Source organism: Dermacentor andersoni, chromosome 1 (assembly GCF_023375885.2).
Source record: "Dermacentor andersoni chromosome 1, qqDerAnde1_hic_scaffold, whole genome shotgun sequence".
Lineage (NCBI taxonomy): Eukaryota > Metazoa > Arthropoda > Arachnida > Ixodida > Ixodidae > Dermacentor > Dermacentor andersoni.
In genome coordinates, this window is record NC_092814.1 from 256,826,114 (window position 1) to 256,850,917 (window position 24,804).

Here is a 24,804-nt window from a genome sequence, read left to right on the forward strand (position 1 = left end):
GTTCACACCATTTGGGGCTTACCTTGTCCCCAGACAATAATTGTCATCTACCTTGCTTGCTTTTCCTCTCTTGAAAACTAGGCGCTGGCTACTTTCCTGTCGAGAATGCTGAGTCAAGCTGATATCGCACAAGCCGTTCGTGACTAGGAAGTACCGGGCTCGCAGCGTTAAAGAAAGGAAATGTGAACAAGACAGATGACGATTATTGTCGTGTGGAATGACACTCTAAAAACAGTTGCACCCTTAAGGGTGTATATTTGCCACACAACAATAATTGTCATTTGACTTAAGCTTCATGACCAGGGCCGGTATTTTGTAGCGATGCCTTTTCCGATTCTATGCTTTTTCAGGCTTTTCGTTCTTGGCCAGTGGTCAGAGCGACGGTCTGCCCACATTATCAACGGGATCAGGCGGCCGTGTGTGGTGGATAAGAATAGCATAGAATAAGGCATAAGGCATCGCTACAAAATAGTGGCCCAGTTTCGCCGTACTTGAGCTCTTTTCATAAAGCTGTTGTGATTTCTCTTGTGCTTGCTTGTAGATTAACGCCGACTGAGCTAGAATAGAGAATTAAATTCTGTTTGCAGAGCGCTCAACACATCCGAACATGACAGACTAGGAAACAAAAACGGTAGAAAACCTACCTGAACAGGGCATGGCGTGACCAGCCGCGGTGGCTTAGCGGCTACGGCATTGCGCTGCTAAGCACGAGGTCGCGGGATCGAATCGTGGCCGTCGCATTTCGATGGAGGCGAAATCCAAAAACGCCCGTGCCCGATGCATTGGAAGCACCGCCCTGGTGGTCAAAATTAAGCTGGAGCCTGCCATTACGGTGTGCCTCATAATCAAATCATGGTGCACGTAAAACGTCAGAATTCAACACGGCACGCGCATAGATGAAATTTCAAATGCGACGCGCTACTTGCATTTACGTTCGCTGGTGCTAAGACATGATTAAATATAAATTGATGGTGGTGGTAAAACGTTCTTTAATGTGATTGCCCCTTAACCAGTCGTATGTACGAAAGAGAGAACACACACACACATATATATATATATATATATATTCACCCATGTTCACCAATGTTCCGACAACTTCCACCCCACCTCCTCGTGGGCAGTCAGCACTCTCCACCCCCTTAGCCCACAGCCACTTTCTATAAGGTCTTTTTGCGAAGATACTCATCTCTACATTGAATGCAGCGACTGCCCCAACACGCATTGCATCTTATGGAGATGTAGACCGTTCCCACCACATATAAATAACCATGGCAGAGTGCTAGATGCCACCATGCTTCAGAAACAATACCTGACAGCGGACATAAAATGGCTTTTATAAGCGGAAAGCATTTTTCTTTTAGTTGCTAAAATTTCCATGAGTACTGCAGGCGACATACAATTTTTTAAATAACCAGAGCTTTATTTGGTCAGCACAACTATAGTGCCACATTTTCAACTTATCCATCTAAAAAAATATTAAAATGACCTTGCATCTGGTATGCACAGTCAAAAAGAGCCATTGAAAGTTGCATCCTGCATTCTCTGAAGCAGTTAGTAATACATACAGGGTGTTTCAGCGAACACTCTCAAAAATCTTTAAAAGTTGCCTGTGGCAGATATCACAATTCTAGTTCATGAGCTGGTCTACTCAAAGCGGCGGACAATACTTGCACAAGAAATTGAGATGCAAAATTGACTAATTAATAAAAAGTCAGTAGTTAAGTTTCTGACTAATTACATTATGGCCCATATTGCAATTTACAAATTCTAGCTGTGGAGTTCGCAAGGTGGATCTACTTGGAACGAATTTTCAATATGACACCAGTTTCGAGATATAAATTCCTGAACTTTGCGGAGAAATGCATTGGCGTTCCAGTTACTTGTGTGCTTCAGTGTTCAGACGTTTTGTTAACAAATTAACTGGAACGCCAATGCATTTCTCCGCAAAGTTGGGCAATTTATATCTCGAAACTGTGTTGTCCAGAGAATTCGCTCCAAGCAGATCCGCCTTACGAAGTCCACTGCTAGAATTTGTAAATTGCAATATGGCTCATATTAGTGAATTCTTGTTAATTCGTCGATTTTGCATTTCAATTTTTCGTGCAAGTAGAGTCCGCCACTTCGAGTAGACCGGCCCATAAACTAATTGAGCTATCTGCCACAGGCAACCTTTAAAAAATTTTGAGAGCGTTCGCTGAAACACCCTGTACATGCAGTTGGTACTTCGCTTTGGGGGGAAAAAAAATGTTACAATGCAAACTGTTACGAGCAGCTCATATTGCAGATGGCCTTCACAAATCATGCAAGCTCATTTGTGGGCTTTTCAGATTTATAACGCAGATGCTAAGATGGATGGAGAGTTTACAGTTGATTATGCGACCTCCACGACTAGGCGCTCGAGAACAGAGCACACAAAAGCCACCAGCCATTTCGGCTCGCCTAAGATTGGCACCCACAGCAGATAACTTCCAAGACAGGGCACACAGAGTTGTGCCATGCGCAGAAACGGCCGGCCTAGAAGACACGCGGGCGCACACTTGCCGCCCTTGCATGCACAACACTGGGCAATTGGGAAGACAGCGTGGATCAAGCCACCACACTTCTCGGCTCACCCTCGCACCTACAGTATATGGTGCACGTTAGGATCTCATTGCACTTGCCACTTTATACAGAACCTGACGCCAATAGCAGAAATTTGCCTGGAGTGTCAATATAATTGCTATTGCAATAAAATTTATGGGGCTAATAGGCCTGAGCCTTAATTTACAAGTCAAATGCATTGAAAGGCACTTGGCTGTATGCTGTAAAGAGCGTAATTGTGATTCCAATGCTGAATGATGTCAGGCTGTTACTCTAAGTTATAATCAGCCGACAGAGGAAGTTGTACAGGCACAGGAAGCATGCAACTTGTGTTGGCATAATGTCTACGAGGCCATCAAGCTGGAACTTCTGTTGGATGTGTACGATAGGTGCGACAATAAAATAGTTTGAAAGACAGCATTTCTGTGCCTATCCGGTCTTGTCATCATGTTTAGGTGCCATTAAATTTCTGAATGATGGAGGTCTGAAAGTGAATTACAGCCAGTCTGTGCTGTACACAGTCACCTTAGGTAGAGAAGCAGAGTTGATGACAGGCCATTATTAAAACGAATCAAAACTTCATTGCCTAGTTCACAGCAGCATATGCAGCACTAAGCATTCAGCTAGTGAATTCTGCTTATAGTGCATGGCAAGTAAGGATATCATGTAGATAACACTATTGATAATAACAGTGAATTGTAAAATGCATTCCTAGTACCAAGCACAACATGCTTGCGAGAAACCGACTACACTGTTAAAACATGCGTTAAATAAAAAAACTGGACCAGACAGCTGTAATGGCAAGTGTAGCACGGCACATCTAAGATATAGTTATGAAGTAATTTCTTTTGCACAGAGGGTATCATGCATCTGACTGTTGGTGTTGTTGATCTGTTGCGTCTGACTTGATGGTGAGCGTCGTCATGTCTATACTTCAGTCAGGCAGCTTTACTTTGCTGATCTGACCTGCTGTTTATGACTGCAACAGCCTCAATAGTTCGCATCTCTGAAAAAGCATGGCTTCTATGCTGCTAATTGCCAAAGCAAGCTGCCTGGTCGCCTACGGCCAAGCTTGTTTCTGTCCTCTCGTCATTACAGTTGTCTGAAAGGAATAGGGGTGTGCAAACAGTAGTTTGTGAGATCAAATTGATTACAAATCAAATAGTGCCAGAAGCAATGGCTTGTGAATAATGTACAACCTTCTCACCATTAATATTGCTACGAGCCCCTACAATTTTCACATCCTGGTATTCTCAACATCAGAAAGTTTCTGTCATTACACTGTACATGTTAAAGCATGCTTTACTAAAAGCAGAAAGCGAGCGTTAGGAACAATTAGCTAAGCACTTCGTTTGCAATGTGGGATTCTTTGGAGAATACGTGGTCATGAGATATCATACAAAGTTTAGAAGGGCAGCTTTGTGGGCCAATTAATATTGCGACCAAGTCATAAATGCGTTCCACCTGCAGCAATAGCAGAGTGAAAAAAAAAAAGCACTTTTTCTCTAGTTTGAATGGTCACGGCAGACGGTGCCTAATGTATAAAGTATGTTGCAATGAAACATATGCTTACTTCACCTGATAAGATTAATTAAATCTTTTTTAATTATAGGGTTTTTACATGCCAAAACCACTTTCTGATTATGAGGCACGCCATAGTGGAGGACTCCAGAAATTTCGACCACCTGGAGTTTTTTAATGTGCACCTAAATCTAAGTACACGGGTGTTTTCGCATTTCGCCCCCATCGAAATGCAGCCGCCGTGGCCGGGATTCGATCCTGCGACCTTGTGCTCAGCAGCCCAACACCATAGCCACTGAGCAACCACGGTGGGTAATCTGATCAAGGAACACAGGTGCTGCACATATAAATAGTACTAACCAATATCTATCATGGAATATCGTGCCTAAAGAGCGTTTTATTGTGAGTGAATCTTATTTAGCTGGAAAAGTCTGGCAGTCTGAGTGATGCTACGTGCTATAGACTGCAGATAAAAGGAAAACCAATCTATTTTTTGCTACATGTTAGGTTTTTCAAATAGTGACTATTCCATTTGAGGACTTAGTTGAATAGTGACTATTCGATTCGTTATTCGAAAGTTTCGAATATTCACACACCTCCCAAAAGCAACTGTCCAAAACTTGGAACGGTCCCACCATCACACACCCACATTATAGCAGTCTCAATGGTTGCCGAGTGCAATCCTCACAGGCCTCAGCTGTGAATGTATGTACACAAGGAAAGCCATAAATACAGCATGGGGTGTTTTGCTAGGAGGCCCAATCAATGACCATTTATGTCTTAAAACAACTGATAATACTAACATCAAGCTTGGCAAGACCATTTTAATGGCCATTGCTGCCACCCACATGCTACCACCCGTTGCAAATAGCGACAGTATGTGTGTGATGGCCTTATCTCTCACGTTAAATATGGATTACTTCAAAACATCTTTCCTCCGTGTTGATATAATTGCGCTCTTTTCATTTTCGTTAAGAGAGCAATTATATAGCCGTTACAGCCTTGTGAGGAAGACAATGAATAAAAACGAAGACAAGCGACTTTTCTTTAAAATAGTTGAACATTTAAATGACCACAGCACAGAGCGTGATGAGAACAAGTCACTATCACTTTTTTCCCTGTCAAAAGGCAAGAGAAAGTGAGGGGCCACCTTAACACTTGCAGAATCACTTAGGACGGTTTCCTATTCCGCAGATAAATTTCTATCGACCATTAGGAGTATCACACCTTTAGAAAGATAGCAAGAGTCAGCGCATTTCTTATCTGGTTCTGCGCGGACAGTAGCATGAAAATCAATAAATGTGTACAGCAGACAAGTGGCCAAAACAAAACGTGGCGCGCAGTACTAGCGCACACACTTGCAGGCTAGGTAGCACTTCCTGCCATTTCTAAAAAATAAGTATGACAGTTAACCCATTAATGATCAGCAATGGATCAATTACAAGAAGAATCAGAAGAGGCCAGCAGGTCAACATGAAAGCTACGAAATCAACATTGAAAGTGCCAGATAAGACAGGAATGCATAGGTGCGCTACAGTGATAGGGTTCGTATTCCGAACAATTACATATACGACGCCAGGACAATTCACAGTGCAGTTCCAGCGAACCTAGTTCAACTTATCACACTTGCACTGCAAACTGTCTACATACCTACAAACACTCGAAACAATGGCGGCCGGAAGCCGCTCTTTCCAGCTGCGAACGTACCCGCACACCCTCTGTAAATTCTTTCTTTAGAAACAACAAAAAACATTTACTCACTTGTATATTATACAATAAAAGTACAAAAATTAATAATAAAAAGATACAGGGTTGTTTAAGTGTACAAGCATTTCATCAAAGACTACCTTTTTTTTTTGATCTCTCTTTCCTTCTTTTTTCAAATAGAGAGGGAGTGCCGCTGTTTTGCGGAATGGCCACCGCTGCTGCCGCTGCCGTTGTCTTTTGAGTCGGCTTGGGCTCGTTCGGTGGTGTGTTTGATGTTGGGAGCAAATGCGCGTGTTTAAATTTCTATGGATCTAATCTTCATTTGGAAAGGTGAGTTGCTGACCTTTATATTACTATTTTTTGTTTGCTGAACGTTCTACGCGCATCGGCTCTATCCGTGCGATCCGTGGCCGAGTGAGGCACCGGAACGAACGGAGTGACATTTATTATGCCGTGCTTCACACCCCCATCGCTGCGTGGGCACGAGCGCACACTTATTACTTTTCAGTGCATGTGCCGTAGTTCCTATTGTGCGCTAAGCTATTCAGTGTGCAGTGAGCAGGAGCGCTGCGAGTTTCGAAATGGAGTGTTTCTAAGCAGAATAACTTGGCGTTTGACCCTCTAATGGTCTCCACGGCTTCTGCTCGTTGTAGTTTTTGTTTTGTGTATGCTCGGCTGGTTAACGCTTCTCAGATGAGTTAATGCTATGTCGCTGTTAATAGCTCAGGATTGAGCTGCTTGTGCGTCTATCTCTTTTCCAATTCAGATTTATCTGCTCGTCAGTTACACGTTCGCGAAATCAGCGTTAGGGTTAACAAGGACGCCGGGACGTCAGTGAGCTCCGGTAGGGTGCATTGACTTGTTCTGTGAATGCGAGAGCGCAACATCTTGCTATGCGATGCATCATTCAGCGGTTGTCGCCACAAGTTTGACGTTGTTGGCATGTGTGTATTTGTCGAGTTCAGGTTCGACGGTGACGGAGGAGCGACGCCTTTGCGAGTCTCGGTGGAACGCCGCTTGAAGCCGGCTTTCCGGTTGACCGTGCGCCCGGGGCCCGGAGACACGCTTCGCGATGGCGCTTCCCCCAAGACTGATCTGTGCAGCAGTCGTGCTGGTCGCGCTTTGGGGACCCAGTCACAGCAAGACGAGTTCAGATAAGGTGCTGGTCCTACCGGATGACGTCTACCCAGGCCTGAGCGTGAAGCAGCTTCCTTACTTAGGTCAGTCATTCGGCTTGACCGGAGAACCCCGAGTAGCGCGGTGCTTCAGCATGCTGAGCGATGGTCTGCTTATGGTCGCCACGAACGTGTCCCACTTAGTCGGGAAGCCGGGGAAATTGGTTCTGACGGAGACCGACTTTCCGAGTTGGCCGCGAACGCAGCAAGACCGCGTCCACGAGCTGCTCGTGCACGTCATTCCCAAGCAGCAGCTTCTCAAGTTTCCAAAGTCCGAGCTCCGGGGTGCCGTGCTCGAAAACGAGTGCGCCGGGACGATGGTGCTCGAGTTGGACGGTGCTACGCGGGACCCCAACCGCGACGTCCAGTACGAACTTCTGCCTGATGAGGACGGCAGCCACGAGGACTTCAATGTGTCCCGCTTGTACGCCAACTTCACGCGGCTGGCGCTTCGCACCAGCCGGCCGTTGGATCGCGAACGCCGCCGCCGCTACGAGCTGAAACTTCGGGCCTCCGACGACGTCGACTCTGCGCTGACGCACCTTTTGGTAGACGTGCTGGACGTGAACGACAACGACCCGGTGGCGGACAGGGAAGCGTATGTGTTTCGCGTTGCCCGCGACGCCGAGCCCTACACCATCGTGGGCAACGTGAGCGCTTCGGACGCGGACGGTGACAGCGTCAGCTTTCGTCTCGCTGAACGCCATCCATTTTTCACTGTGGTGCCCAAGACGGGCGAGCTCATGGTCACTCGTGGCCTCGCGCCCCAGTCGTACCTGATGGCCGTACGCGTGGGAGACCGCGGCAAGCCACAGCGCTTCGGACGCACTGTCGCCGTGAAGGTGGAGGTGTTCGAGCCAGAGCCGGCACCGCCCACGCCGCGCTACCTAGAACATGAACAGCAGCAGACGCGTGTGCGTCGCTCAACGGTCACGATACGGCCGACGAAAACGTACCGTTTCGAAGAGACCAAGGGCCGTGACGTCAACAAGACTGTCTTCACGCTTGACAAGAAGGCGGTCGACGAGACCTTCGAGCTCGAGAAGCCCGATCGCTGGGTCTACGTGAGCCCAAATGGCGACGTGCGCGTCAAGGAGAAATGGGACTACGAGCAGCTGGATAAGGAGAAATCCATCGATTTCTGGGTGCTGGCCAGGTCCCCTGGAAGAGCTGGTAAGCAATCCATTTTTAACCCTCGCACATCATGGCAATCGAGCAGTTTCAATTTCGTTGCAGCAACTTAAGCACAGCTACACTTCATGACCTCTTGCACACTGACGTTTGCAAATGCAGTTACAGGTAGTAAGGTTGTTTTTGCGTGTGCATATCTCATTGCGGAGTCGTGGAAGTATGCTGTATTTGTTCCTTGAAGTACTTGGACAGCGGCAGAAAGTTTGTTCACAGCATGTTAAAATGCACCAAATTTGATCATGTTTATGCTTTGTGAATAAGAACAATTTTTCTTAGCCATTTAAGTCAACCTCACAGAAACTTTTTCAAAGAATGCACATTGATTTGTGAAGAAAATACTTCAAGAACGAGCTAAGTACTTTTGTTCTTTTGTTATACATCGAAATGTCTGTGTGATCCAGAATTGTGCAGATTGAGCAAATTAACAGGGAATTGAAGGAAATAAAATATGGACACTTCGTGAAACGGACTGCAATGCCAACAAGACTTGCCCTCACTCTATTGCTATGAAATACAGTTCATCTTGTCGCTCTGAGACTAGCTACCTATTGTAGATCACACATTTTACACATGGGATGTCCGGCTGCATTGAATGGTGACATTCTATTTTTGATGATGCAAATGGCACGGCTGTAAAGTGTCCAGCTATCGTAGAGTTTCCAGAAGTTGGTGAGACTAATATGTGGGATGGTATTTTTGCACAGTCTTCTCATGTTGTGATTTCATTGAGCAGGGTCATGTGCTGTGACTGGCACCTTTAATGAGGTGTCACTTGCACGAGATTGAGAAAGTGTTAAGGGCTACATTGACTGATTGTTTGCTATGCATTTAGTTGCAGAAATTTCGCTTGAGATACACAGGACACTGAGGCTATCAATGCTGATTGGTATATTTGCATGTTATCTTTACCAGCAATGTTTAATTTTTTAGCATATTGTAGCATTTGAGGCAATCAAGGGTACTCAGAGCAGAAGTGTGAATCCATTGGTCTGCCTTCGAAACTGCATTGCAATGCTGCATGGTATTGTGGTGCCTACTGCTTGTTTGCTGTTTGTAGCTATGCCCATTCACATTGAGAATCGCTGAAAGCAGTGACTTGCATCAAATCATAGGCACTGCACTTTGATACTTTTGCAGTCTGTCATGGTTACTACAGTGGTACCCAGCTCTTGGAAGTACTTTTGCGTCTGCTGCTCGAGTGCTGGTTGCCTATGTCAAGTGTACATAGTCTTGCAGTCTGACCATTTGGTCCATGATAATTTGTGTAACTAAATGTTTGACAAGAAATGAAAGCCCAAAAGTGTGCCTTGATTGCCACTTTGGCCACCTGCACTGCATGCCTCCCGTCTTGGGAAAGCATGGCAGCGTTTTGTATGGGTACATTACAGGTAAGAGTTCTCCAATCTGTGCAGTCTACCTGTCAAGGAATTTAACATTACTGTCATGAACAAACACACACGCATACAGCAGCTTTCTTGCAGTAGTGCATAATCGCAGACTTTGAAAAGTGCTAATGCAAATGAAGTGGCCTCCAGTGATGCTATCCATCGTTGATTTCACAGCTGTACATGAAAACAAGTGCAGGCTGCTTCTTTTAAAGTTGCTTTCTGCACCCCTCATCATTGGCTAGCCAAGAGATGAGGGCTACTCTATCGTGTAGTGTGCACGCTCGCGGGTCCCGGTAAAGCAACTGCGGACTGCCTGCGTTAATTCCAAGGTGTTCCTCGTCAGGGATATTAATGGACATTTTCAGTAAGTCTCTGCTCTTCGAAGAAGAGAGTTCGAATGCTCGATGGAACGTGAAAGAAAGTAGCCAAATCAATTTTCAAATTGAGGCCTTTTGAAAGTTGATTGGGCTAGTAGTCACTTTTCGATCCACCGTGCATGTGGAGCAAAAAAAAAAAAAAAGCAAAACACACACAAAAAGAGAGAAGCGAGATAAAAAGCGGCGCGCAAGCGCGTCTCTTCCCGGTATCTTTGACCGTTACCGCGTTGTCCGCCGGCGTCCAAGCGCCGGGCATCGCCTGTCGCGCCTCCGGCTACAGTGCCAGTGGCCGCAGGTGCCCCGGCGCTGTCGGCCTTCTTTCCCAGTCTGGCCGCGATGCTTTTTGTTCCTGGCGGCGCCCGCTTCCTTCCCGTCATTGTGCAACTTCCTCCCCCCCTTTTTTTTTTCGCTGCCTCCTGGCCACTCCCCCCCCCCCCCCCCTTCTGCAGTTCTCGCGGGCCGCTTTTGTTCAAGCGATGCGCGTTCCTTTTATCCGGCGCAGTTTTTCGGTAATGGCGAGTGTCCGGGCGTGCATATGATACCCGGGCGATGGCTTCTCGAGCCGACATCAGTGCTTTGTTTGCCTGCCGCGTGTGGCCGCGGCGCCGTTTTCTTCCCCATCCCGGTGGCACGTCAGCCGGGGAGCGAGCCGCGATGATGGCGCCTACGACACGCTTTGCCAGGCTCGCAACCGATATGCAAATTCGTTGGCTGTTTTTATTCCCTGCTCCAACCATTCGGGCGTTTCAGACGGCCGGCGTGTTTTACGGCCTTGTCCCAGCTCCCCCAGCGTTTGTTTTGCATGCGTGGTCGTGCTCGGCATCGCGGAGATGGGGCGCTTTGAACCGCAGGGGAGAGCGCGGGTCGGTGAAATTGTGCTCCGCGATGTGGGTCTGGTGGTCGTCGCTGCAGGACTTGAGAATGCGAAGGGCTTGCCATGGGGCTCTGCACTTTGCTAATGTCATGTCGATGCGTAATACTACTGTGCGTTTTTGCGCTGGTTTCTTTCACCCACTAGTAAGAACCAACTCGCCGAGCAAACAACGTTGCTACTTCGCGAACTTGGTGACGGATGATGGCTGCCCGACCCTTTGGCAGATCACATTGTTTCCCTTAATTACTACACTGTATGAGGGCGCACGTTTTCACAGCTGGCGGCAAAAGTTCTGGTATATCGCGCCCATCGCGACATCGCGCCCATTCCCCGCAATATGCATCCTGTAAACAACGTCGGCAGACGTCGCGCCAGGGGTACAGCTCTACTTCAGCATGTCCGCAACAACCACATTGAGGCAAGCTTCGTGGATGCCGCGGCATATGTCCATCAAGAGGCATTCGCCGTCTCCATCGTCGACTCAGATTCCAGGCTCACTTGCTGCGCTACGGCACGTACTTCGAGGCCCCGTGGTAGCCGAGCAGGTTGCAATCGCGCTGGCTGTGCTCGATGGTCGCAGAGAGGCAATATTAGCGATTCCAAGGCAGCCATTAAGGCCTACCAAACCGGGATGGTCTCCCTCCAGGCCCTCCGCATTCTCCAAAGAGCCAAAAGTATCTCTCCGCATTCTCTCATTTGGTTTCCCGCTCACTTGGGGTCGATTGAGGGCTCTCCTAACCCTAACGAGGCTGCGCACGAGTCCGCGCGAGGACTCACTGGCCGCGCCGCCTCCGCAGTCACCCTTGCCCCGCGAGGAACCGTTGCTCACATTCCATGAGGTTACCTCACACTACTATCTGTCAAGACGGGCATTCCCCCTCCCGCACCCCGCCTTATGCAGGGCACGGGCGGTGACCCTTCGACTTTTTACAAGCCCGTGCGTATCCTAACCTTGCGGTTCTTCATGCAACATACGCTGAAAGGTATCCCAGTGTACTGCCCTGCCTGTGGACTAACGGCAACATTGGACCATGTGTTGTGGGAGTGTGAAGCCATCGGCTCCTCCTTCAGCGAGGATAGGTGGGCTGCGCTCTTGGGCAGCCCCGAACTCAACGACCAAAACCTGGCCGTCCAGAGTGCCCGCGATCGGGCCGCCAAGCTCGGCTTGGCGGTCCCCTACGTGGGACTAGCCTGGTGGCGCGGGGACTCTCCTGTGTCTTCTCTGGACCTATTGAAGTTACTTCACTCACTCACTGGTGTTTGGCAGCACCAGCACACCGTCCCGTCTGAGGTCATGGCGCAGGGTTCGAACCACTGCATGGGATGCGCCTGTCCGTAGTGTCCCGACGTTTCTAGATGCGCGCCCGTACGCGGCTGCCGGGGTAGACCGTGGCATGAGCGGTGTTTTACGCTATCGACGCGTTGTTGAAAGTGCACGCGGCCTCTACACGTGCTTGCATAGGGCCTTGTGCAGCTGCGGTGCACTAGATTTAGCCATGCCGCATTACTGTACGGAGAAAGGAAGCGCCTGACCTTTTCGACCGGCAAAACGGAGCTGCTTACAAAGAGGATTACCGTATGGACGGCACGTGCTAAAAGCTCTCCTTTGATGCGTGGAGCACAACCGGCGCCCATGATACAAGTTTCACGTGTCTTAAGATGTGGCCTTACGGGGCTGATCTGGCCTGGGCAGATATTTTGGCTGAGCGAATTGCGAGCAGGTACGAGAAGAAACTCTATTGCTCTAATACGTGCTTCGTAACCTACTGAGAGTGGTGCTTTTCGGAAGAGTGTAGCGTCATATTGGATCGGTGTAACTGTATTTCAATCGAGTGCACCTTAGTAAATACTCAAGAAAGCGGACGGGAAGGACGGCCACCGCGGTAGCTGAATGGTGTGGCGCGTCGCACGCGTAATGCGAAAGATGTGGGTTCGGCTCCTACCTGCAGCAAGTTGTCTTTTCGCCCACTTTTATTTCCCGTTGCCTTATTATTTCAGCATTTCAATTAAAGTAAGTAAACTTTCCCTGTGCTTTCCATGACTTGTCTGTTCGCATGATGTAGTTTTAGAAGCGTTTACGGGATCCGTAATGGAAACTGTCAACGTCAAAACAGCGCGCAGTTTTGCGGGCGATCGCGTCAGTAGAGGGTTTTGCGCATTATTTTCCTCATGCGAAAGCAGAAACGCACCCAAGAATTTCTAAATTCGGCACTTTGTCAGCATGATTGAATGGCCCTGACGGATTGATCAAAGCTCCTTTTAAAGGCGACGATATTAAGGTAAAATTCAGTGTAATGCGCTTGCTAATCGGAAAGATGGATTTTAATCATGTCCTTTTTCTTTTTTGTTATGCAGGTGTTGTCACGCTATAAAAGACATTTTGCAGCTCGCCCTAAATGCTGGAAGTTAGCGGCAGATTTAGCCGGGCGGTTAGAGGCGGCAGCGCTTGGTTTGTCAGGCCGGCGTGTTTCCGCGTGGCAGTATAGAAAAGTACTCCGGCTTTGGGGATTCTGAGCGCTTTGGCTGCAAGGACCGGGAAAAGACGTTAGTGCGGGCAAATCACATAGTACCTCCACAGTCTTTGCGTTGCCGCGGGGACGCCAGTTTGAAAGTATAAAACGAAAATAATGACACGAAAAGATGTTCTCTGCGTGTCTGGTCACCCTGACAGGAATGCGTAGCGGTGCCCACATCGGTGCAATTTTTCTGTAGCGCGGCCCATCGAGTAATCTGCGCGTGCTGCCGTTTCGTTTTCTGCCGCGCCGAGTTAGTCGCGAAAGTCACGCTCCAGTTACAGTGGATCGTGAGAGTGTTCGGGTCGTTGCTCCCTGGTCGCGGCATCCAATCGACGTAGGGTCGTCTTAGAACAGCTGGATTTGTCGGCACCTGTGTTGCGCTGAGGAGACTCGCGTAACTATTTTTCTCTTTACGTCGATTGCCTGCCTACGAGACGTTGACTCCTTCGCGCATGTGCAGCCCGGCTGCGGCAGCCTGTCAGGGGCGGCTACAGTGCATCGCCGGTCCACGTGGGGGCGGGGAGCGCCGCGGTCGCGCCAGGCGCGTCTGCCAGCAGGCATCGATTCTTCCTCGCGATCTGAGTACAGGACGTAACGCCAACACCAGCCGCCGCGGAGCGCGCCGAGTAAAATGGAGCCATTCTTGGGTGTCTGATGTTAGGCGCCGTGATCGAGGAACGCGAGGGGACGGCGCGTTATCTCGTGTGTCTCCCAAGAGTGAGCGGGCTGCAGCCGTGCTCGTTCAACGATTTCGCGCGATCGTCGTGGCAAGCTTCGATGTCTACTTCTCCATTTTTATTTTCTGCACGTTCGGCGTCGTATCGATGCGCCTGTTTGCCTTATTTTGAATAAAATATTAGGAACGACGCAGGTGGCGGGATTGTTTGGTCAGGCGCAGCTGCCGCCGGACCTTCTCGCGTCTCGGTCGCACTGACCTTGCGCAAGCTGTCGCCTAGCCCGTTGGCATGAGCCGGGTCCGCCGACAAAGCGTCAGGCGAGTCTGTCGCAGCGACGCCTGTGGCACGATTTATCTCGTGCGTTTCGTTCCAGTGTGCGCCACGGCGCAGACTCCGCCCGGGGGGAGGGGTTTCTGTAACGAACTTGCATTGTTTTGCGCGTGGGTTGCGTTCGCTCAAAAGTCTCGTACACGGATCTGCATACTCCACGGCACGCGAGCTTCTGCGCACATTTAAACGGCAGTCGCCCTCGGACGTCCCGTCAGCTCTGTGGCGTGGTGCAGCTGCGCGAAAGGAGATGTTTCATGCGCCCAACTGCAGCGGGATGTTGTCGAAGTGTTGTGCACTCGTTTGTGTAGCTATAATTCGAACGTCTTTTGAGGTCACTTAAAGTTCTCGTTGAAGCGCCGAAGGCCTTAAAAATGTCGGCAGCCTCCGGCCTAGCACGAGATCTTACTACTGTTCGTATTAGCCTCTGACAGGTGCAGCTTGCTTAACTTGGAGTGATGCGCTCTGACCTGTTTAATGCGTTGCCCGCTTTTGCCTGTTCACTGCTAAATGCTTGGCACAGAACGAATTGGTCGACGGCACTGCACGCAAATGTGCGGGCGCCGCTCGTTTCACGCGTAGCGCTGTCGTCACTGGCCGACCACGAGCTCTGGCCAAGTTGTACGCGATCGTTCGCGTGTCTATGAGTGAACAGTATACCTTAGTAGCGCTTTTCTTTGGGCACGCCTAATGCTTTCTCGAGGTGGTTGTGCACGACGTGTGGCAAGGGCGTGCACTTTTCGCCCCCGAAGTGGTGCTCTGACGTCGCCTTGACTACATAACGTCTTCGCCGATACACGTGATGTAATCGCAGTAAAATAGATTCTGCGCGTAGTTCGGCTGCGATAACACACAGATGTCCACGACCGCTACGCAGCCGCGTGCGTGAGGGCGGCGGCGCATCCTCACTCGATCTCACTGTGCTGACGTCGCGGCTGCGGAGAAAAAGCGTGCGGAAGTTTTTTTTCTGCTTCTAGGTCATGCACTCAATGGTGTCGACTTTGAGCACCAGCCATTGAGCTAGAAAAAAAAGCACAGCTGTTTTGAGGGTCCATTTGTAGGCTTCTTGAACGCACCGGCTGGCCTACGATGTGTACGTTACCAAAACTTGCACTGTCCGCGCCTGTATATTGCTGCTCGTAAGGAGTGGCGTTGCATTTAAATAGCGGCAGATGCCTTTTCTAACATTCCTGCGTCTTAATGTATCTGGTTATTCGTGTTAACATGGTTCTTGCTATTCTGTATCTTGTCAGTTGCCGTAAAACAGAACAAGAGCTTCTCTTCGCAAGGCCTGCATACCGGTTCGTCCGTGAGCGGCGAGGAACGCTTACGGCGATACATTGCAAGGCTTGCAGTGTCCGTCATCGTGTTAGGAGTCATTGTGCAGCACAATGGGAAGCAGGCTTTCCGGAAGGTGTCCGGCAGTGCGGTCTGTGGGAACGTGCTGCCGCCACTTCTGTAGTCCTGCTTGTGGTTGTATAGGTGACTCAGCGGGCAGCGTGCCAGGCTTGGCCGCCGCCTTCCGCTTGGCCGACCTTCGCGCGACGGTCCGAGCATTCCTATCGGGGTAAAAGGAAGGGTGACTTGCGCGCGCCTGTTGCGCCAGTGGAAGAGTTGCGCGGTGTGGCTTTGCGTTAGTGTTCCAGTGCGTGCTTCCCGCAGGAGCACTAGTTGTTTAGCGGCGCCGATGAACGCAGCTTACGTAAGCGGGCGATGCTGTGCCATATCTTGCGCTGTCGCGGCTTGTTCGGCATGTACCGGTTCCTCTTGTGCGTAAGCGCGCGCCAACCGCCAGGCACAAGGGCCCGGTTTCGGTTGATCAATACACGGCTGTCCGCCTGTCCAGAATGCTTCGGCGCCCAGCCTGGGCTTTGCTGCAGCACTACTGGACCCGAGTCGTTGGGCTGATTGAACCGCGCCGGGACCGGCGTGCCGCTTCTTCGGTGGTTACAGGGAGCCGCTTTGTTGTCTCCGCACGGGCTAGAGCCACGCTCGGTGTGGCCGACGTGGCGTGTGACCCATTTCTTTACGACTTGACGTGACTGCTTTGCGCGATCGAAAGCGCCTTCTACTTGGGCAGCACGCGCACCCTTGTGTTTTCCGGCGCGTGCGAACGAGGTCGTCTAAAGGCGCCGCTGGACGCTTCTGCTGGTGTGGTTTCCGTTTAGCGCACGTGCCCAGCGCCTCGGGAGCTTGCCTGTGTGGTCGAATGTGGGCCGCCTGCTCTGGGCGCTGCTCTCTAGGTGTGAGGCCTCCGAGACTGATTTCTTTACACTCCTGTTTGCGTGCCAGTGACGTAGACCTCTCCGGAACGGTCCCAGAGCAGCTTCGGCCGGAGAGAGAATCGCATGCCAGCTCCTTGTTGGTGCACGTCGGACCAGGAGTAGTGGTGCTTGTACACCAAGTTTTGCCTCACTCGGAAAAAAAGAAAGTTGCAGACACATTTGAAACGTTGAAAATTTCAATAGTGAGTGAGCAGTGTTAGAGCCATGTTCGCATTTTCAGCTGGCGTAAGAGGCATAAAGGTTGCAAATTACTCACTTTCGGGTAACTGTATTTGTTCGGTGCTCATTGCACGTAGGTTTAAATCTAATGGAAGTAATAAATCAGATTGCGTAAATGCATAACACATCCGTTTTCGTGACTAGCGAGATATAGTTGCAATTTTCGTCCAAGTTTCCAGCAAAATGAAATTTGCGCAGTAAAAGATAGGTCAGTTATATAGACTACCAGGTAACTGGTAGCGTATAGCGTGGCTCACCCTTGTCACCTAAAACACGCGTCGTTTGGTAACACTCCAATTTATCCTGGATAAGCGCTTGGTGCCCCTATACATTTGCGCATACCACGATAAATCTGCATACTTCCAACACTGCGGGCTTGCCAACAGTGCCAGGAAAAGAGCACCCAACCATGGCACGAAGCACGCAGATTGGAGGTCGATGTCCGCGGCTGCTTGACCCCCAGCGGCGGTCATCCCGATTTCCAAATTGCTCTGCTTAGCTGCAGGATTTCAGAAGAGTCGGAGAGCGTGGAATAGCGGCTCGTCGTGTCATATACGGTATTGCTGGGCCTCGGGCCACCGTCGGCTCAGTGATTCGTTTCGGTGATGTCGCCATATATTTGAGCGTCGTCGCCTAGCTTGCGCTTTTGTTTGTGGCACTTATCTGGTTTGTGGTATCGCGCATCCGAAAATTGCCGCCAATGGCGCATCAGCTTACGTTGCACGTTACTTGTTTACAAGGGTGTAGTTCGTTTCAAAAGGTCTGCATTCCACTTTTCAGGTGTTTTTTTCCTCATCTATCTTCGACGACGTATGCGACCACGCACAGCCTATCACGCCACGTCATCAAACATTTGTGGGCGTCTGCTAGAATAGGGACTAAACAAGAACGGCCCGGCCAAAATACGCATGGTAGTGAAACTCCCATAGAAGCCCATACGACCTCCAATGGCGGCTTGGATGGATGGATGCTACGAGAGTCCCCTCTGAAATGGGGTGGTGGGTTGCGCCACCAAAGCTCTTGTTATTTTGCCTAATGTCCTGCCTGTCTAAAGCGAATCTTTCTTTGCCTCTTCCTTTTGACTTTTCCACTGCTGCGTCGGGGGATGCTTCAAAGCATGTATATACATGAAAGGAGCCTGGCAGATAGGAAAGGCGACACTACGGAAGCGGTCGCACGTCCAATCAACACTCCTGTGCCCACCGCGGTAGCTATGCGGCTATAGCATTGCTCGACGTCGCGTGTTCGATCCCGACCGCGGCAGCCGGATTTTGGCGCGAGCGAAATACAAAAACAATCGTGCGCTTAGATTTTGATGCACGTTGAAGAACACCAGGGTGTCAAAATTAATCCGGAGTCCGCCACTACGGCGTGCCTCATAATCCGGTTATGGTTTTGGCACGTACAGCCCCATAATTCTGCCAACGCTTCTGCCGCGATGTGCCATGTGAGGTAATACCATTGCTCAACTCTCTTGTGGTTATGAAGAATGGCTCACGTCTCCCTGTGTGTACTGTGTACTACGCAGACAAACAGCAGTGCTGCACGCAAGGTAAGGTTTAACATCAACTCGCAGATTTCGTCTTGGACTAAACGTTGAAGAAATGAAACATTCGCCGTTAATATCACAGATAATTAACGTCAATCAAACCAAACAGCACTGACAGCTTCGCTTACATGGATTCCCACAGTGCGTAGGACGCGCACTTAAAAAAAGCATGGCAGTGCCATATGGCGGGGCCAACTTCTCAGTGGAAAAAAAATCAAGCTTTGCCATTCGAGGGTTGTTGCGCCAAGTCGTCTACTGCGCCAGCTCACATCACATCGCATTTACTACATACTCGGAGCACGTAACAGTACAAAAGAAGCGTAAGTGAGAATATTCGTCACAACATCGCGTCGCAATCCAACACGAATAGTTAATGGCCGATCTGTATTTATAGCCCTCATTCTACAACGGCGGACGTTACACCGGTGAGGCGTGGGCTTTGCATAAATTCAAGCATTGGGTTCACCCACATTTTGAACTAAGTACCACATGCATATGTCCTTAATACCAACAAGCATGTTATTCCGATGTGAAGATAACAATACATTGAAATAATTCACAAATAACACCTTCATTTTCATTAGCACAGCACGCCTGCTACCTGTAGTTTTTCTTTACCTCCCCATCCCCTCTCTCCCCAGCGTAGGGAGCAAACCGGATCTTCTCCTCTGGTTAACCTCCCTGCCTTCCCCTTTCATGTCTCTCTCTCTCTTCTCTGGTACTGAAGACATAGCTAAAACATGTTTAGTGAGAAGGCAGTTAAAAAGTAAACTTACTGATAAAATATTCTAAGGTGAATACTATATATGCTGTCATTACCTTCTATGGCTACGCATAAGAATTTCGGCGACACTACAGCGTTAAATAGGCTCATACAATCTCTGCATATAACAAACAGCACGCCTCGCCACGAGCACACTTCAGAAAGCCTGCGCAGTTTCGTACTCTTAATTGAAGCAAACAGCCTGTCTTCACATTTTACTATTCTAATGACATTGTCTGTGCTTTTCAAATATTTCAATTGCTGACGTATTGGATTCATAATTTTTATCAACTGTTTTGCCCCGCCAGATGTAGTCGCGCTTCAATCGTAAGGCCATAATGGATGTCGCTACTCATTGGTTTGTAACTGCATTTCAGCCTCTCCTTCGCGGCCGTGTAAATTGACCTTGGCCCGGCTGTGTTCTCCAGGGGCGTTTCGTGAGCTGGCCGGTGGATGTGGCTCTTAAGCAAAAATGTCGGTCGTTCCGGTGACTTTGCACTCGCGCCTTTAATTTCATTCGTCACCCAGTGACTGCTGTCGTGATCTCAGCTGCGTGGAGTCATCTTCGCTTCTCGTATTGCGCTCGTATTGCGGGGGGGAATTTAACGGCTAGTGTGTCGTGCTCTAAAACACTGAAGCGTTCTGTCGTATTGAGGCCATGCGTCGCATTTGTGACATTTTCTCTGTCGCTTATACGATCGTTTATGCGAGACTACTCGCCAGGAAAAAGTAATCAAAAACCCTCTTGCCGGAAACAGGTTTACAACCTGAGCTTATGTGTAAATAATAAGAAAACGGTATTCGCATACCCCGGCGTTGAGTCATCGCACGTTCCGTTCCTGCGGCGACGCGCCCGCAAGTTGTGCCACCGTTCGTAGTAGCGAGCTAGCCGCTGCGGCCAGTAGTGTGGAACGAGATTGGCAACTGCCGTGGAATCGTTCGTGCTGGGCGAGCGGCAGTCTCGAGGTTCGTTTCTCGCGTCGCTGTCTTGCCCAAGTCGAGCGCTTGTTGCACGCTGTAGTACAAGTGGCAGAGCTCATCCATTCTGCACGCGCTTCGGTATACCGGGGGTTCCTGGCGTCAGCAGCAGCAGCTCGCAGGCCGCGTTTTACACGCACTGGACAGCAGCGAAGATCGTCAGATCACGCGCGACCGCTGGCTTTTGTCTCGTCCGTCGTGTTCGAAGCACAAGTTAGCATCGCCTTTAACTGCAAAGCACAGTTATGAGCTAGGCGGCGGACAGAACGTGTCCGTCCATTCGCACAAATTTCGATTTCCGTAGGAAAAAAAAAAAAAAAAAAATACACGTTGGTGTGGTGAATAGAACCAGAGCTTGCGCGACTACCAATGTGTTGGAACGAAAACAAAAAACGAAACAAAACGATATTTTTGACGAGACGTTATTTTGTTTGGGGGAGAAGCCGACATCTACGGTTTCTACGGTTACAACGCTTTGTTACCGAAGTTTTAACGTTTATGTTCGTTCAAGTTCGTTTTATGGGAACAGTGGTCTCGCATTTCGGCGAGTACACTCGCTGACGTGCTGCTTCTGAGATTATGCTCCAGTGCCTTGACTGAAGGCGCTGAGCATAATCTCAGAATTCATAATTCACTTAAAGGGACACTAAAGGTTACCAGAAACTCAGGGTAAAGTGGTAGAGCATTGTTCTAGAACGTCTCAGGCGTCAATATAATCGCGAACAGAGCTTTAGTAACCAAGAAATTGAGGTAAATGCATGACACGATTTGAGACCCCCCAGCGACATTCCGGTACTAGCCCGATGACGAAAGCACTCCTCATAATTTGTGTTACTAATACTCAACTACTCGTATTAAAAATATCATTTCGTTCGATTATAAGACGGAAAAAAATGCTACTTGTCTACGTCTATTCGATTTTTATAACATTTTGACGTTACCCTTCAGTAATATGGGTGTTCGAAAGGTTTCGTTTTCGCTCGACTCTGCGCCGCGCACGCTTTTGAGTTTCAGTAGTTTCGATATCGCGTCGTGCTGTGAGGGTTCTGCTGGCTCGCGAAACTTTCATTTGGAACAAGCAGCGAGAATGCCACGTCCATGTGATGTCGTGGGAAGCCCTCGTTGCTTTCCCACTCCGGAGAGCCGGTGTCGAGGCCGCCGTCGTAGTACGCAACGACGCCGGCAGTGCGAGCCCTCAGCAGCAGGTAGCGCTCGTCGGTGCTCAAATCGCTGAAGTTTAGCCCACCATCGCGAGCCAATCTGTCGGTGTCAGGGTCCATTGCGACGAGCGTCGAAGTTTGCGTCATAGAATGAAGTACCAGCTTATGGGCGTCTTGCGCTGGAGTTTGAGGTATAGTAGCGGCGCCTGGTGGTGGTGCGGGAAACGACGTCTGGGTCGTGCCAGCTTGGGTCGTATTGAGCCCTGGCTGTGGCGAAGCACGTTTCTGGGCCGAGTTTTGCGTCGATTCGCACTTTTTTATGCCCTATTGCGAGTGCGAAAAGGCTCGTCACTTCTCACAGACCATGCCGACCACGCTGCGAGCTCGCCGCAGCCTATAGTTTAACGAAAACGGACTCTCCGCGTGCCGTGGGACGTAATGTGGGACGTAATTCGTTTCTCCTTCCGCGAGCCACCATACTCCCGCTTTCGCTCTGCTGTCGGCTCTGTCTTGGCTCTGTTTCTGGCCGCGCGTTTGCGTTTTGCGCAGAAAAGCCGTAGCGCCGTCTGCGGACGCCGTTCTACTCACCGATGGCGCAACGTCACTGTGAGACCATGATGTCAGTACTCCTCGATCGGAGGGCGGGCGATTTGAACTGCGCTAGAGGTACGCGGATGCTTCAGAACGCATTTTCTCTTAAAATAAGTCTCTCCTTGGCACGAAACAAGCGTTTCGAGGTTTCTGTGATGGTATTTCAACAGTCCACGTTGACTTAATAGTAACCTTTAGTGTCCCTTTAAGAAAAATAAATACTAAGTTTTTATCGTTCTGCTTCGAAAATATTTGCTTGCGAACCAAAACCGCTATGAACCGCTACGGATAAATTTTTTTTTCGTTCCGAAGCAGAACCTGAACGGAACTTTTTTCAGTGGAACGAAGCTGAAACCAGAAACATTTCGCTCCGACACCCTGGCGACTACAATCATAATACTCTAACCACTGCTATACGTCCGCCTTCTACCGAGATGAACTGTTATAAAAACAATCAAATAAGCTGGCAGATTCCCCTGCCTGCGCAGAATGACGCGCAGTGTGAATGGCTTCGGCATAGTGGGCGCGAGAATGTAATGTATATCATATGCACGCGATTACTCGTTATCAGCAGTGCAGTATGCTGCCACGGCAAAAGGCGCTCGCCATCTACACACAGAGGCAGCCGTGGCGCGGACCTTGGGTAACTCCGTAATTGAGTTAAGGGAATCTTGGAGTCTGCCACTTTCTTTTTTGTTCAAGTGTTCAGCTATTTACATTTGTAATGAATATCTGCGGAGTGATATTCCGCTAATTAGATATGTGCATACATGAAGCGTGACGTCTGGCGGTTCTCTCGCGCAACTTCAACAGAAACGCTGAAATTGTTAATGTTTACTTGAATCTCAGTTGCAACATGTTTCTCTTAGCAGAGTACGGCAACTTCTGTGCCACGCATACGAGTGTGTGATCGTCCACTTCGATGTGATAGCGTCACCCGTTTGTACGAACTTGCGTGTCGAGGCGCTATTTGCGGTGCTTAGCGCCTTCGTTTGCGCGAATGCGGTAAATTGCTGGGTCGCCTTCGTGTTGTACACGGGACTGCTGTCGACAATCGAGTAGTCTTTCCAAGCTGGCTGCCGCTCGTCTGCTGTGCCGCCCGCAACTGGCGTCTCACTGCCCGACTTATTCGGCTCGATTTGAGGCCGTGCTCCTTTTGCTGTCAGCTTCCTCGCGCTACATTTCATCGCAGGTCGTAAGTTACTAGGTGTTAGTAACTGGACGTCGTCACATATTTTACTAACGTGTTAACTCCTGTTAGTAACGTTAACGTTAGTAACATTTACTTAGTAGTAACCGTTATTAATGAGCTTAACTTGCCAACTTCAGAGTACCGTTACTAACGCAGCTGCATCATTATTTCCGGTTTGTAAAGACAGCTACCATGTCCGTAGCGAAGTCGCTTCTATTCTTAAAGCATATCGATGTTAAATGAAATTAAACAAGAGCCAATTTTTTCGCTGTATCCATTGCACCATAAATATGTTAATGGCACGTCAATCATACCAGTAACGTTAAGCTGCGCATGGCTGCTATGGTGTTAGGCTGCTGAGCACAAGGTCGCGGGATCGAATCCCGGCCACGGCGGCCGCATTTCGATGGGGCGAAATGCGAAAACACCCGTGTACTTACATTTAGGTGCACGTTAAAGAACCCCAGGTGGTCGAAATTTCCGGAGTCCTCCACTACGGCGTGCCTCATAATCAAAGTGGTTTTGGCACGTAAAACCCCATAATTTTGTTTAATTAAGCTGCGCATGGCTACACTGTACAGATGAAAGGGAGGAAAGCGGGAGATCAATACTACAGCAAATGATCACACGCACGCACATACATACATACATACATACATACACACACACATACATATACACACACATACATACACACACACATACACACACGCACACACATACGCACACACATACACACACGCACACACATACATACACACACATACATACATACATACATACACATACATATACACACACATACATACATACATACACATACATACATACACACACATACATACATATATATATATAGATATATATATATGTATAAGGTGTGTTCCAATTCTGGCCAGTATCGGATACAGCTAAGGAGACAGCCTCAATGCCATGTGATGGAACGCGTTTCGAGCCGTCTGGAAGACGTATGGATGACGCTTCTGCGACGTGACGCCACCTCGCGGCGCCAAAAAAGAAAGGTTGAGAAAAAATTTTATTTCTGTATTTTTAATTTTTGTGTCTGCGAACCTACAAAAACACGATGTAGTTTATAGTAAAGGCGTAGAATAGGGTGTCAACGTTTTCTTGTGCGCAGACAACCTTCCTGTCGGGTTTCCAGGCGTCCTGTTCAGCAGCCGCCTTGTTTGGACAGGAAAATAACCTGCATCGTTATTGACTTAGATCACGACCTACTGGAATTCCAGACCTGCACAGATATCCGGCTTCTGTGGGAGCCGCTTGCGCCCACTCTCGTTCCACCGTTGGTGTCGCTTTTACAACCTGTTCGTCCGCTACTCTACGGTTGACTGGTGCGGCGTTGTGTTGTGATGAACTGCTTGCCTAGTTGATTTTTGCGAACACAGTGACAATGTCACAAGGCTTCGATCGGTCACTTGGCTCCAAAAGTTGACTGCCCGAACCTGAAAAATGTTGGCGCGTGTAGTCCGCTGCTCTCTAAAGTAGCGTTAAATAGCCGCTCCTATTGCCTTTTTCAGGCAGTAGCAAACCGCACAGATCTTGCACATTATTATAAGTCACATTGTTCATAGAGTTCGTAAAGTACACCGAAGTTTCATTCTATATACGTTGTAAAGTTCGCTTCTGCGCCCTTTAAAAACTGGAAACCACCGTTCGACGACAGAACGATTACCACTCATTTTAACTCTTAAAAGTTGTCCGTGAATGTGTCGT

General features: G+C 49.1%; 1 protein-coding gene across 8 annotated transcripts in view; it reads left to right on the plus strand.

Annotated features, from left to right (window-relative positions):
• Nucleotides 1–6,002: 6,002 nt before the first annotated feature.
• The window catches only part of CadN (neural cadherin), a 326,124-nt gene continuing 307,322 nt past the window's right edge, over nt 6,003–24,804 (plus strand). For all 8 annotated transcript variants that reach the window (XR_007602747.2, XM_050195541.2, XM_050195543.3 and 5 more), the window contains exons 1-2: nt 6,003–6,138; nt 6,774–8,156. Coding sequence is in view for 7 of the 8 variants with exons in the window: in XM_050195541.2 (XP_050051498.1) it covers nt 6,881–8,156 (1,276 nt within the window). In the remaining variant the exon portion in view is untranslated. The remainder of the gene's footprint in view (nt 6,139–6,773; nt 8,157–24,804) is intronic.